Source organism: Dromiciops gliroides, chromosome 4, assembly GCF_019393635.1.
Source record: "Dromiciops gliroides isolate mDroGli1 chromosome 4, mDroGli1.pri, whole genome shotgun sequence".
Taxonomy (NCBI): domain Eukaryota; kingdom Metazoa; phylum Chordata; class Mammalia; order Microbiotheria; family Microbiotheriidae; genus Dromiciops; species Dromiciops gliroides.
In genome coordinates this window covers 202354166-202367419 of record NC_057864.1, presented here as the reverse complement: position 1 = coordinate 202367419, position 13254 = coordinate 202354166, and the positions used below count along the sequence as shown (strand labels likewise).

Below are 13254 nucleotides of genomic sequence, written 5' to 3'. Positions count from 1 at the left end.
GGTCCTATGATTTTGTGGATAGGGTTCTCAGTGTCATTGCCTACCACCAATAATAATTTACTGTTTTGTCCAACATGTCATGATTCTTACCCTCTGGGAGTTTACTTTTTTTTTTTTTTGGTGGGGCATTGAGGGTTAAGTGACTTGCCCAGGGACACACAGCTAATAAGCGTCAAGTGTCTGAGGATGGATTTGAACTCAGGTCCTCCTGAATCCAGGGCTGGTGCTTTATGCACTGTGCCACCTAGCTGTCCCCTGGGAGCTTACTTTTGAAGACATCAAGGAGTGAGACCTTAAAATGCTCTGCCTCATGCTTTTTGCCCAGCCACACTCCTTTTTTCTCATAGAATTTTTTTTTTTTGTGGGGCAATGAGACTTAAGTGACTTGCCCAAGGTCACACAGCTAGTAAGTATCAAGTGTCTGAGGCCAGATTTGAACTCAGGTCCTCCTGAATCCAGGGCTGGTGCTCTATCCACTGCGCCACCCAGCTTCCCCTCTCATAGAATTTTAAAGTTGGGAGGGCCTTGGTTGGCCATTAGACTCCACGCCTATCTGTAAGTAATCCTGACTACAAAATAATCAATGAGTAGTCATCCTGTGTGCCTGAAGCCCTCCAAATAAGAGACCCTTCCAGGATCTGGCTTGAAACTTACTTCTTGCTCTCCCTGATGGACCTCACCTAACCTGATTGCTCTACCTGCATCCCTTATATGCTTAATTAGTCCATATGTGGCTTTATAACTTTTATCCTTATATTTTACTGCTGGAAGGGACCTTAGAGGTCATCTGGTTCATTTTACAGATGAGGAAACCAAAGCCGAAGAAAAGGAAGTGACTTACCCAAGGCCACGCAGGTAAGAAATGGCAGAGCCTTATCAAAACATTGTTTTGCATTATGTGTATATTCTCATGTTTTATTTATGTGCATTTTCTGTCTTCCCAAGTGGACTTGAGTTCCTTCTAACTCATTTGCCCCATATTCTCTGAGTTATGGAAAAGCCAAAGGAAAAGCCAAAGAAAGAAGCACTGAATGTGTGGCAGAGACCATCTATTCCAACTCTTAATACCCCCTTTATTGAAATTAATCACAGTTACAAGGTCATGTCCATTGGAAACAGCATTTTTCATTTTTCAGTACTATACACAAAGTAAAAAACAAAACAAAAACAAAAGACCAGCCACCAAACTAATTCATCTTGACCCAATACCCCCTTCCCCTCTCCACCGGGCCTTCAGTTTGGGAGCACAGAAATGGGCTACGGTTGAGGGCCAGCCTCGGTCTTGCATTTTCACAAAGCAGGGCAGTCTCTTGGACTTGGAAGCGGGGGGGGGTTGGCGGTGGTGGGGGTGTGGGGAGAACATTCAGGAACTGTCAACATTACACATGTAAACTTAGAAAGTGGGAGCTGCCAATACGACGCCTGGGCACCCAACCGAGGATCTGATTCTCAGCTGAGCCTCTCCAAAGTCATGTATGGAACCCCTTCCTTTGGCTAAAGACAAGGCCAGGCCCTGAGCAGAGGAATCTGGGCCACTTCTCAAAGCTTCTCAAAGCTTCCCCTGACCCACCTCTCGCTGTGGGTGAAGCAGACAAGCCCTATAATTCTTTGTTTGAAAACCTTTACCTCTAAGGGACAAGACTGGTTTCTGATCTGTTATAACAAGTCGTTCTGCAGGTTGGAGATATTTCGAGAACACAGTCTGTCTAATGTGTTCTTAGAAACTTGAAAACAAAACCAAAAATCCCCCAAAACTCTTTCTTCTGCAACAACCCTCATCAAAGCTGGTTTACTTAGTGTAGTGGCTTTGGGGTCAGGTTACAGAATTACCTACTGGGGCTGATCTGAAATGTGTGCCTGGCAGGAACTAGGGAGGGGGCACAGGACAAAATTCCTGAAGGTCTGGCTCCAGGGGCCCCCTTACAATGGTCACATAAAGAATTTGCAGGATAATAGGTCTCCAGTGTCTCCTTGGCCTCATATGGAAATGGTCTATGTAAGCTTCAAAAATTGGCAGTTGAGTGGGGGTGGTTCAGGGAATTTGCAAACAGCATGGATAAATATGCTATTGAGACCACAACTCTCTTTCATTAGAATAACAGGTACTGCAGAAGTCTCGAACCAGGCAATCTACTCTCCTTTCCACTGTGGTCCCCGAAGTGATCACAGTTAAATCTGTTTCCTATAACTTCCGTAGCTTCTCTTGCTCTTTAAAAAGACAATACCCAGTCTCTTTTCCCTTGCTCTAATCCCTACTCTCTTAGAAGAGGTGGGGAAGGGTGTGTACCAAGGCAGAAGACTTCTTGTTTTGACCTTAGGAAGCAGGCCAAGTTGTCGAAGTCACATTCCAGTTCTGCTCCTGGTTGAATTCAGCATTGGAGGATGGCATTTTTAAAAGCTCTTCAAGACCCCAGGATTAAAGACAGTAAAGATGTAGAAGGAAGAGACAAAAGGCTACCTGGCTACTCTTTTAAGTCCTTAGTGTGTGTGTGGGTGTGGGGATGCTCAGGAGCTTACCTCTTGGTTCACAGGGTATCCCATTTCTGAGGGTTACCTTTGGGAATCTTATCTATGCTAAAGGAGAAGGAGATGAGATCATGTCCAATAAACCTGAGCAGAACCTTAGGTAGAGAGAAATCTTACACAAGAGCAATCTACTGATGGTAGTCACTCACTGCCAACCCCACTGAGGGAAGAATCCGCTTAGTAGCTGAAGAAAAATCCAGGAATTCCAAGCCACCTAACAATTCCAAACAATATCAACATTCCTAAAAGTAACAAGAATCATATTATGATCAAGAGGCAATCAGATTAATGACTGGCTATGTGGGATGCTAAAATGAATCAGAGAGGGGAAGGAGAACAAGATTTAAAACCCAAATAGAAAAAAAGTAAAAACAAAAATCCACGGGTGGAGAATTATGTTCCTGGTTTCACTGAAGTCAACTGCCACCTCTTCCTTGTTCTGTCACATTTGAGGCCGAAGATTCCTTGGTATTAGCCCAAGCCAACGTCCAGTGACATCATCACCACAAATCCCAGGATGGAGGTCCAGGATGCTAGTTTCCCATTACCACTGGGAAGGGAAAGGTCCCATTTTGAGAAAGTTTTGAATTTGGAAAGCAATCTTTCCTCCCCCCACCCCCCCAATCTCCCACCATTCCAACAGAGCGATTCCTTTCCCAAAGGCATGAAATACTTTGGACTTTTGTGCTGTTTTTTCAGTCATCCCACCTTTCCTCCCCCTTCTCCCAAAGCCTGCAAACTAGCACTCACCTTTTCCTCATTTCTAAATGCACTTCTTCAAGCTGTTTTCACCCCCTTTTCTTCTCTGACTTCTCTCACTGTCCCCATGCCCAGTTTCCCCATGACATGCCAACAGAAAATGTTGAAGAGAGAGTGTATTCCCCATCTCCGCCTCTGCCTGATTTTTCCTTAGCCCTAGGCATGTTCTTATTTGTATCACCAATAGGAGCCTCTTGGCCTTTTGCTCTTTCTTTTACATCTCAAGTGGTTCAAGAACATGCATGGGATTGAAGCAGGTATGGAAGCATGATGGGGTAGAGAAGATCTAGAAGAGGAACAGAAGGAGGAAGAGCTAAAAAAAATAGGTAGGGGACAAGGGAGTTTCCAAACCTGGTCTGGGCTTCAGGAATGATGTCATCAATGACAACATAGACCATGGCACCAGCTGCAAAGGCTAACGCGTAGGGAAGGATGGGCTCAGCTAGGACCACAGAGAAAGCACCAAAGATCCCGGCCACTGGCTCCACCATGCCACTCAACTGGCCGAACCTGTGAGGGGAGAGAGACATATACAGACAGGGTCTAGGCTACTCAGGATAAAGTGTGGTGCAGACACCTGGCCTTTCTCTGTGCCACAGAGTCCCACATGTGTCAGGACTTCTGCACTGTCAAAGTCCTCTCCTTGGGCCACTGGCCAGCAAAGAAGGGCTGTGTGGGATCAGCGCATCAAGAAAAGGACCTAAGGGTGGCTTCAGGGTGAGAGGGACACTGTGAATGGACCAAGTCAAGGATTTAGACTCTACAAAGAGCTTTATTTCACATCTTCCTCTAAGAAACTGAAAAACGCTTCATTATGACAAACTCCATCATTCTCCATGGGTGCTTTATATAAAAAACCAAAATTTAAAAATGCTTGGGGTTAAATAATTATTCTTTGACAAATACAAAGAATATAAAGAAACAGGGACATTCTGAAGGCAGCAGACTCAGAAAGATATGTATGACTGTGTAAATTGTTGTTGTTGTTTGTCCTTTGTTCTCCAAGATGACCATGATGTTGGGAGGTGATGTCATGACTCTCAGTGAATCAGATTTAAGTGAGGGAGGACTGTGCAAGGTCACCAACCTCACTCCCTCCTCCAGAGCCATCTGGGTGCAGTGGCAAGATATACATCAGGACAACTGGAGATGGCCCTAGATGTTTGAGGCAGTCCGGGTTAAGTGACTTGCCCAGGGTCACACAGCTAGTAAGTATCTGAGGTGAGATTTGAACTTGGGTCCTCCTCACTCCAGGGCCAGTGCTTTATCCACTATGCCACCTAGCTGCCCCTTGTAAATGACATTAGCAAAATCCATAAAAACCCACAGGCACCAAAAGTGTTAAAAGAGGTGACAGAAACCAAATGGGACATTTTTGTAAGTACCTTATTAAAAATATTAACTTTGTACAATTTTTTCTTAAAAAAGTGTAAATAATGGAAACTTATGGTTTCAAGCACAGTTGTTTATAGTAGAATCTAAGCTCCTTCAGGGGGTAAGCCGCTTGATTTTATACTTGTATCTCCACTGTGGAGCAGGGGGCCTTGCTTGATAGATCCTTAATAAATGTTTGAGTTAATTTTAAAAATTCTTGATGTGTCTGAATATTTGTACATCTTGATGGTTGCTAAGAAAAAAGGCATTTTCTTTTTTGGGTGTGTGGGTGTGTGGGTGTGTGGGTGTGTGGGTGTGTGGGTGTGTGTGGCAATTGGGGTTAAGTGACTTGCCCAGGGTCACACAGCTAATAAGTGTCAGAGGCCAGATTTGAACTCAGGTCCTCCTGACTCCAGGGCTGATGCTCTATCCACTGTGCCACCTAGTTGCCCCTTCATTTTTTTTTTTTTTGGTGAGGCAATTGGGGTTAAGTGACTTGCTCAGGGTCACACAGTGAGGTTGGTGACCTTGCACACAGTAAGTGTTAAGTGTCTGAGTCTGGATTTGAACTCAGGTCCTCCTGAATCCAGGGCCAGTGCTCTATCTACTGCGCCACCTAGCGGCGCCCCCTTCATTTTTTAAAAATATAAAAGATGCATTTCTGATTTCTCACCAAGCCAGTCCGTTACGTCCTTTTTTCCATTTTAACCCAAGACAGTTCCTCCCCTCTCTCATATCCAAATTTCAGAATGGCCTCAGAAAATCCTGATGAGGAGCATCCTGTTTACGGGGGAATAGATCTGGAGCTGGAAAGGGGTCTTGGAGCTCTAACCCCCTTACCTTACAGATAAAGAAGGGAAGCGAAGGGAGGCTGAGTGAGCTCCCGATGTTATACATACAGATTAGAAAATTCCCATTTTTACCTCTTGACTACTTCCCTCTCCCTGCTTTTCCTTCATCCTACAATTTTCCTGTGGTTACAGGCTTTTCATCTTTGTTTTCTCATGGGTCACTTTTGGTTCTTTTGGTGCAGCTCTGCAATTTTGTCATTGTGGGAGAACTCCTGGAATGGAAACTTCCTCCACTGAGGCAGATAGAATGGGTGAGAGAATTGCCTGGGATGCCGAAAAGTTAAGTGACTTGCCACGTTCATACAGCCAATATATATGGACTTGCATCTGTCTTCCTGGCCCTCAGCCAGCCTTCTATCTGCTACTCAACACTGCTTCTCTCAAGGGCAGCGAGTGGTGTCATAGTGCACAGAGCCCTGGACCTGGAGTCAGGAAGACCCAAGTTCAAATCCAGCCTCAAACACTTACTAGCTGTGTGACCCCGAGCAAGTCCTTTCAACTCTGTCTGCCTCTCATCTCTCCAATGCGGATAATAATAGCACCTGTCTCCTAGAGTTGCTGTGAAGATAAAATGAGATCACATTGACAAAGTGCTTTGTAAACCTTAAAGCACCATATAAATGCTAGCGGTGATTATTGTTGTTATTCATTCTGGTCAAAGAATCCATCCCCTGGTGACCAACGAAAAATGCTGAGCCTCTCTGCCCTAATGGAGCTGGGCTTGGGAGAGCAGACAAAGTCTGTAGCTAGGTCTGAATCTGAACCCTTTCTGATTTGTCAGAAGCTACGGAAGGACCTGTACTTGGCTGACACAGCTTGTAAGAACTCAGGGTCACATCAGTGCCATGGGGTGGATGGCATCTGAGAGGGCGCCCAAATTCCCCTCCCCACGAATTCCTTTTTATGTGACTGTCTCAAGGGCCAATGGCTACCCCAAGTTAAGCTGAAGTTCCTGGGAATCCCCACCGGTGTCACAATATATCCTCTGCCTCGTGCCGTGTGGGACACATCTAGGTGGGTGTTGTTGCCACAGCCTGGGCCTCAGAGACAACACCACACTGCTTGAGGACAGAATGCTCAGAGAGGAGTCAGGAGACCTAGTTTTGTTGCTTTCTGGCTGTGTGTAGCCCCTGGCAAGTCATACCACTTCTTTAGGTCTCAGTCATCCATCCCATCTGTAAAATGGGAGGAAGTTGCTTTGAGCCAGGTCTAGTTCTCAAGACGTTATAAATAAGGGTAAAGAAGGCAGTAGGTTTAGGCTGTAATCTTTTCCTGTCCCCAGCTCTGGCTACATGAAGCAGTAAGCACCGAGATGGGGCTGATTTTTACTACAGGGAACACTCGGAGGCAGAGAGTTCTCTGTGCCCTGGCTTTGACCTTTAATTTCTCCTTCATACCCTTGAAACACAGACCAGCAGCCCTGATGTCCAGTGGTTTGCAGAGAGTTCATAGCCTTGGCTTTTTCACTTTGGGGAAAAGTTAGGTTTGACTTTGAGCCCAGACTAGAGGGAGGGAAAAATGTTGGAGCTCAAGGTCTGAAAGCTGACCACAATTCCTCAGCTTCCTCCTTTCCTAATGTGGCTCTGCTATTCAGGGATGACCGCTGGTGCTCCCAGTTCAACTCAGTTCAACAAGGCAGGTGCCTACCATGTGCTAGGTATGAGGAATTCAAAAGCAAATGAAAACTGCTCTGCCCTCAGGGAGCTTATAATCTATTGGGAGAAAACAACACGTTTGCAGCTATTGTTGCCTTTCCCCCTGAAATCACTCTCCCCTAAAGTCCACTGAGGGCTCTTGAGGGAAATGAGTGCCCCCAAATGTCAAAATATCCTTAAAAGGGGAAAGAACTAAGAAAAAAATGGCATCACAAAAAAGGTCCTCAGTTGGATGGTCATGAGCCCCAGGCTGTAGTCTGACAAGCTGAATGACCAGTCAAGTCAACATTTAGTTAAGTCCTTACTGCTTCAGGCCTGTGCTATGCTTGAGAGGCAAAGAAAGTGGAAACCCCCTTCCTTGACCAACAGGAGCTCACATCCTAATGGGGGAGGGGAACCCATGCAAATTACCGTGCACAGACAAAACATACACAACATGAATGGAAGGGAATCTCATCGGGAAGGGACTTGGGGTGAGAGTGGGAAAGACCTCCTATAGCTAGTCCATAAGCATTTATTAAATGCCTACTGTGTTCTAGGCACTGGGTTAAGTGCTGAAAAAGGTAAGATTTGAGCTGACTTTTGAAGGAATCTAGGAGTTGGAGGTAAAGAGAAAAAGTAATCTGTGAAGAGGTGAAGAAAAAGTGAAAAGTTGGGATTTGAGTATTTAGCATAGTGCCTGGAACATATTAGATGCTTAATAAATGCTTATTGACTGTCATGTTCAAGTCACAGCAAGTTTCAGTGGATTGTACTAAGTGTAGAGGGGGAGGCAAAGTGTGAGAAGACTGGAAAGATGGGAAATGGCCTGGTGAGAAGGGCTTGAGATGCCCATCAGAGGATTTTCTATGAAGAAGCAGAAGCAGGAGAGAGACGGAAGAGAGACAGACAGACCTCAACTTTAGGAAGATTCATTTTGGTCTGTGAGTCACTTTATTTTTCCAGGATTTATCTCACTTTTTCAGATTATTCCCATCTGTAAAATGGGAATAATGCCCCTCCCCAAGCAGTGAGATTGTAAGTAGGCAATGAGCAATAGATTATAAAGCATCATGAGAAAACTGTGAAAGCTTTATCCAAATGTGAGGCATGAAATTATTGATTATTGTGATCACTATTAACCAGACTTACTCTGGAAAGACAAGATCTTCGATTTTGTGATTTCATCAGCATGGGGAGCTCCCATTGAGGGAAGTACTTTCACCAGCCTATGAGTTAACAGATAAGGCTTTGGGAGTTGTCTGAAGCATATGGCATTTAAATAGTTCAAGAGACATAATTTCTGGGCCATTTAATCATTTTATTAATAATGCCAGCATGTTAATAAAAGGATAGCCATTTGGTCATCTTTCTTAGACCAAAGACCCTTCATGGTGGTGGGCTCATGGTTTATATGCCCTTCGAAGAGCAGGTGTTCGACTCTAGGTAACATTTCTGGTTCGATCAATTCTGATTAACAATTAATGTGAAAATGAATATTATAATAAGGGTCTTGGGGTATAACTTGGATCACCCAAATCTTGGTCAGAGAGACTTATGAATTTCCATATCACTTGTCTGACAAAAGGGACGATCCACATTTTCCCAGACCTGTCTGAGTAAACACAAGCAGGAATGCACCCATTAGCCCAAATTTATCATTTCTTTTACTGTCTTTGATTAGATCTAAGCCATACTGGCTGGGTAAATCTTTGATAGAGATTTCCCAAACTGGTTGATTTCTGGATGAGGAAGTAGAAAAGGAGAAAAACCTTGGTCTCAATACAATAATTAGTTATTAAAACGAGAGAAATAATCATTTCTCACAAGCAAGTAGAAGTTTAGTAACTTGTCCAGGGTCACAAGGTTGATAAGTCTCTGAGACAGACTTTGTATGCAGGTCGTCCTGACTTAAAGTCCAGAATGCTTCATGACTATGCAGTGGTCTTCAAATAAAAATGTGCTTCTAATTCATAAGGTGAGTAATTAGCTGTTTTCTGTTTTCCCTGAGTATAGGCCTTGAAAATGTTGCTTACTATCTGTGTTACCTTGGACAAGTACCTACCCATCTTTGCTCCTCAGTTTCCTTATCTGTAAAATGAAGTAGGTGGACTAGATAATCTCTCAAGTTCCTTTCAATCTAAATGTTATGATGCACGCTGAAGTTATTGTTGATTTGGACATGAGAAAGAAATTCCTGATAGGGAAGTTATCAGAATGGTACCATTTTTTTTCTTTCTAGCAGACTCCATAAATAAGATATAAATCCATTTGGGCCTAGTTGGAAGCAAGGAGGCAAGCCAGATGATTTCTCAATATTCCTTCTAGTCCTCGGAACCTGGCATTCACTCTGATCATCCATGTGTAGCCCTACTTTTGTGAGTTCCTCACCCGGATGGTGTTGCTGTGGAGATGAAAGACTCAAGCAGATGTTATCTCAGAATTTACCAGCTGGTGATGGGGTTTGGAATGTAGCTTTCTGTGAGTGTTTTTAGAGGCTTTGGGGAGAGAGAATCTGGAAGATGGAAAGAGCAGCCTTCCTGGTAACCCAACCAAGAGAAGACAGTGCAGGCACAGGGAAGTGGGCACACAGCCTCCGTATGCTGGCTCCCTGGTCCTTCCTCTGCCCTGGAGATCTTGAGGTGCAGACAGTGGGACCTGACTAGAAGCTGAGAATGAGATTGATGCTCACTCCCAGGAGTGTGAATGATCAGCCTATAGGGCACCCAGAGGGAACTCTGGCTTCCTCTTCACTTGTCTTTCTTTCCTTTTTTTTTTTTTGGTGGTGCAGTGAGGGTTAAGTGACTTGCCCAAGGTCACACAGCTATTAAGTGTCAAGTGTCTGAGGCCGGATTTGAACTCAGGTTCTCCTGAATCCAGGGCCGGTGCTTTATCCACTAGCCACCTAGCTGCCCCATCCTTTCACTTGTCTTTTAAAGACAGATTATTATCTCAGAGCTTGTCTTTATATTAAGTGGTAGGAGATTTCTTCTCCCTTTGGGAGAGGGATCAACTCAGAAGGGCTAGCTGAGTTCCACAATGCCAGCTGGTAGCATGAGCTTCCTGCTGCTTCTTATTCAAACAAATTGTTCCCCTTCTTGATCACTGCCCTTTCATGCTCTCCCCCCTCCCCAACCCATCCCCTTTCTTTAAAAGACAATCTGGTAGCTGGTCCTTAATGCTGGCACAGGTAAAGATTAGGGAAAGGTTCTGATCTCTGGAGAAGAGGAGACACTGGCCAGCTTCAGCAAGCTAAGGTAGGAGAGGAGGATGAGCAGGGGTTAGGTTTAGGGTCAGCTCCATCAAAGGTCCCAAATGCATTTAGAGTTGGGGGAATGTGGAGCTCATGCTCTTGAGCAAGTATAGGTTTCTAAAATCAGGGAAGCCTATAAACAGAGAAAGAACAATGACACATACATACAGCCCTAGACCTACCACAGATCAGCTCTGGAAGCAAAAGGGAAGCAACAGGCAAAGGTGCCCCGTGGGGCACCTACCCACCAAGCCTTAAACATTCCTTGCATGCCTTACATGCCTTGCAGGTAAAGGGGACCTAAGCTTCTAGCAGAGGCTCTAGCACTGAGCCCCACTCCAGTCTGCCACTTCATCCTGTTTACCAATGGGGTACATTTTAAAGGGAAACACACATCCCTTTGAAACCCTCTAGTGGGGACCTTCCCCACCCAAAGTGATAAATGGATTGTTTCTTAGCCTCAAGCAGCAGGAGGTTCAGAGCATGGGGGCAGGTTGGGGGAGGTGGCATAGAACAGAAGAGAGGAAGAAGAAGGTTCACGCTTCCCGGTGAGAAGGTGCTCGGGTTATTCACACCCCGAACACTGATCCAAATCACTGGTTGCTGATTCTATCCAGTCCCACAGCAAATGCTGTCCCTGTCCTTTGGGAGTGGTCCTTACCAGAAGGCTCTCCAGGTTGAGAATCCAGCACCGCGAAGTGGGAGGCTGACAGCCAGGCCCTCCGGGAAATTCTGGATCCCAATTCCAACAGCTAGATTCCTAGAAGATCAAGAAAACACACAATGCTTGTGGTTAGGGACCATGATCCTCAGGAAGAAGCACCTGGAATGGATTAGGAAGACAAACACTGCTGCCAGCGATCCACACGGGGCTTCTCAGGCATCACCTACCTGGTGAGACTTGGCAATGTAGATTGTGTATCTTAGTGGTGGTCATGAAGGGGATCTGGGGTGGGGGCACCGCTAAGAAAGGCGGCGTGTCCAGAAAGAGGAAGGTGACCATCCTACTGGAATCTGCCCTGGTCAGACCAACTAATCAATCAATTAACATTTATTCAGTGCCTACTGTATGCCAGACATCATGCTAAGTGTCTTAAGTTCCATTCTGACAAGCTGGAGAACCTTCAAGGGAAGGAAAAAGAACTGAAATCATGTTATTCCAGGACCGCTTGGAGCAACTACAGGAGCCTCTGGAATTGTCTCGTCCAAACCCTTCATTTAACATGGGTGACTTGCTCAAGGCCATAACAGGCAGAAGCAGGCCCAGAACCTCAGTCATCCAGACCAAGTACTCTCTCCTCTACATGCACTTCCTGGTTACTGCACCAACCCAAAGAAGAGTTTGTGAGGACATGATGTCTTCAAGCTATCTTCAAGCATGACATTCTGTCATGTAAAAGAAGAATCAGCTCCACTTCACTTGGCTCCAGAGGACAGCCCCTAGCAATAATGAGTGACATTACAGGGAGAAGACTTCATTTTGACTATTAGAAAAAGCTGCTTAAATATGGAAAGGGGCTGCTCCCCTCCCCCCTGCCCCCCCACCCCCACTTTGGTTTTCCATAGTTGGAGGCTCTTTATTAGAGACTGAATGACTGCCAGACATTTGGTGAGAGGGATTCCTACTCATGTGTGAATTGGATGAAATATCTTTTTAGGGTCAAGTTCAACTCTTAAAGGATATACCGTGGCACATGAGTGTGCTATAGATTTTGCTAGGCATGCCATAAAAATCTGGATACTACGTTACTGTGGATAAAGAAAATTTATTACTAATTTTATTTAACCTAAATTTTACTTGGTCTATGTAATAATATAGTAATCAATCAATCAACAAAGCATTTATTAATATATTATGGACAAACACTGTGTAAGCATTGGAAATAAAAAGCAAAAGCTGTCTCTAACTTCAAGGAGTTTACATTCAAATGGAGGTGACAAGACTATAAATAAGTGTGGGCATGGGTGTGGGTTGATTAGTCTCACTAGGATGGGTAGAGTAATTAGAGTAATAGGTAGAGTACTGTAACTCTGGGGAATGAGTCCATTGTCAATGGATGGGGAGGGGTTGGATGAGGAAAGCAGGTGATTGGAGAGAATGGGATGGATTCAAGAGGAGGTAGAATGGACAGGGCAACTGACTGGATGTGGGAGTGGGGTGAGGCAGAAGGCAGAGTCAGAGAGGATGCTGAGGTTTTGAACCTTGGTGATTTAGGAGGAGGATGGGATCAGCAATAAAAACAAGGAAGTTGGAGATGGCAGGGAGGAGCAAGTTTTAGGAGGAAAAATGCTAGTGAGTTCAGTTTGGGACATGTTTAATTTGGAGTCCCAGAGGGATTTCTGGGTGAAGGTTGTCCAGCAGGCCTGAGAGAGAATATGGGGGCATTATAGAGATTTGAGGATAAGCTGCATAAATATGATAAGGAAGTGGATAAGCTAGCCAAGGGAGACAGCATAGAGAAAGAAAAGAGTGAAGGAAATATCCTTGAGGACACCCACACCTATCAAGCAGGAGGTGGAGATGGTAAAGGAGGGAATCAGATATGTGGGAGGGGAACCAAGATTATCAAGAAGAAGGGTGTAGTCAAACAATGTCAGAGAAACATCCACAAGGGTAAGAACTGGGAAATAAAAAAATAAAGGCCTTGGATTCAGCAATTAAGAGGTAACTCCAGTTACTTTGGAGAGAGAAGTTTAGTAAATGGTGGGAAGAGTAGGCAGATTTTGTGGGATTGTGGACTGAATTCAGGAAATAAAAGCAGCAAAAAGGAGGTAAGATATAGGATAAAAAAGGTGTAGGATAATAGCTTAAAGGGAGAGGCAAGGTCAAGGAACCTTCCTTCCTTCCTTCCTTCTT

General features: G+C 44.7%; 1 protein-coding gene across 2 annotated transcripts in view; it reads right to left on the bottom strand.

The window, feature by feature from the left end:
- Nucleotides 1–1053: 1053 nt before the first annotated feature.
- The window catches only part of SLC39A11 (solute carrier family 39 member 11), a 493527-nt gene continuing 481326 nt past the window's right edge, over nt 1054–13254 (bottom strand). For both annotated transcript variants that reach the window (XM_044004208.1, XM_044004207.1), the window contains exons 8-10: nt 11059–11157; nt 3637–3795; nt 1054–3076 (exon numbers count right to left, since the gene is read on the bottom strand). In XM_044004208.1, the coding sequence (XP_043860143.1) occupies nt 2998–3076; nt 3637–3795; nt 11059–11157 (337 nt within the window). In that variant the 3' untranslated portion in view covers nt 1054–2997. The remainder of the gene's footprint in view (nt 3077–3636; nt 3796–11058; nt 11158–13254) is intronic.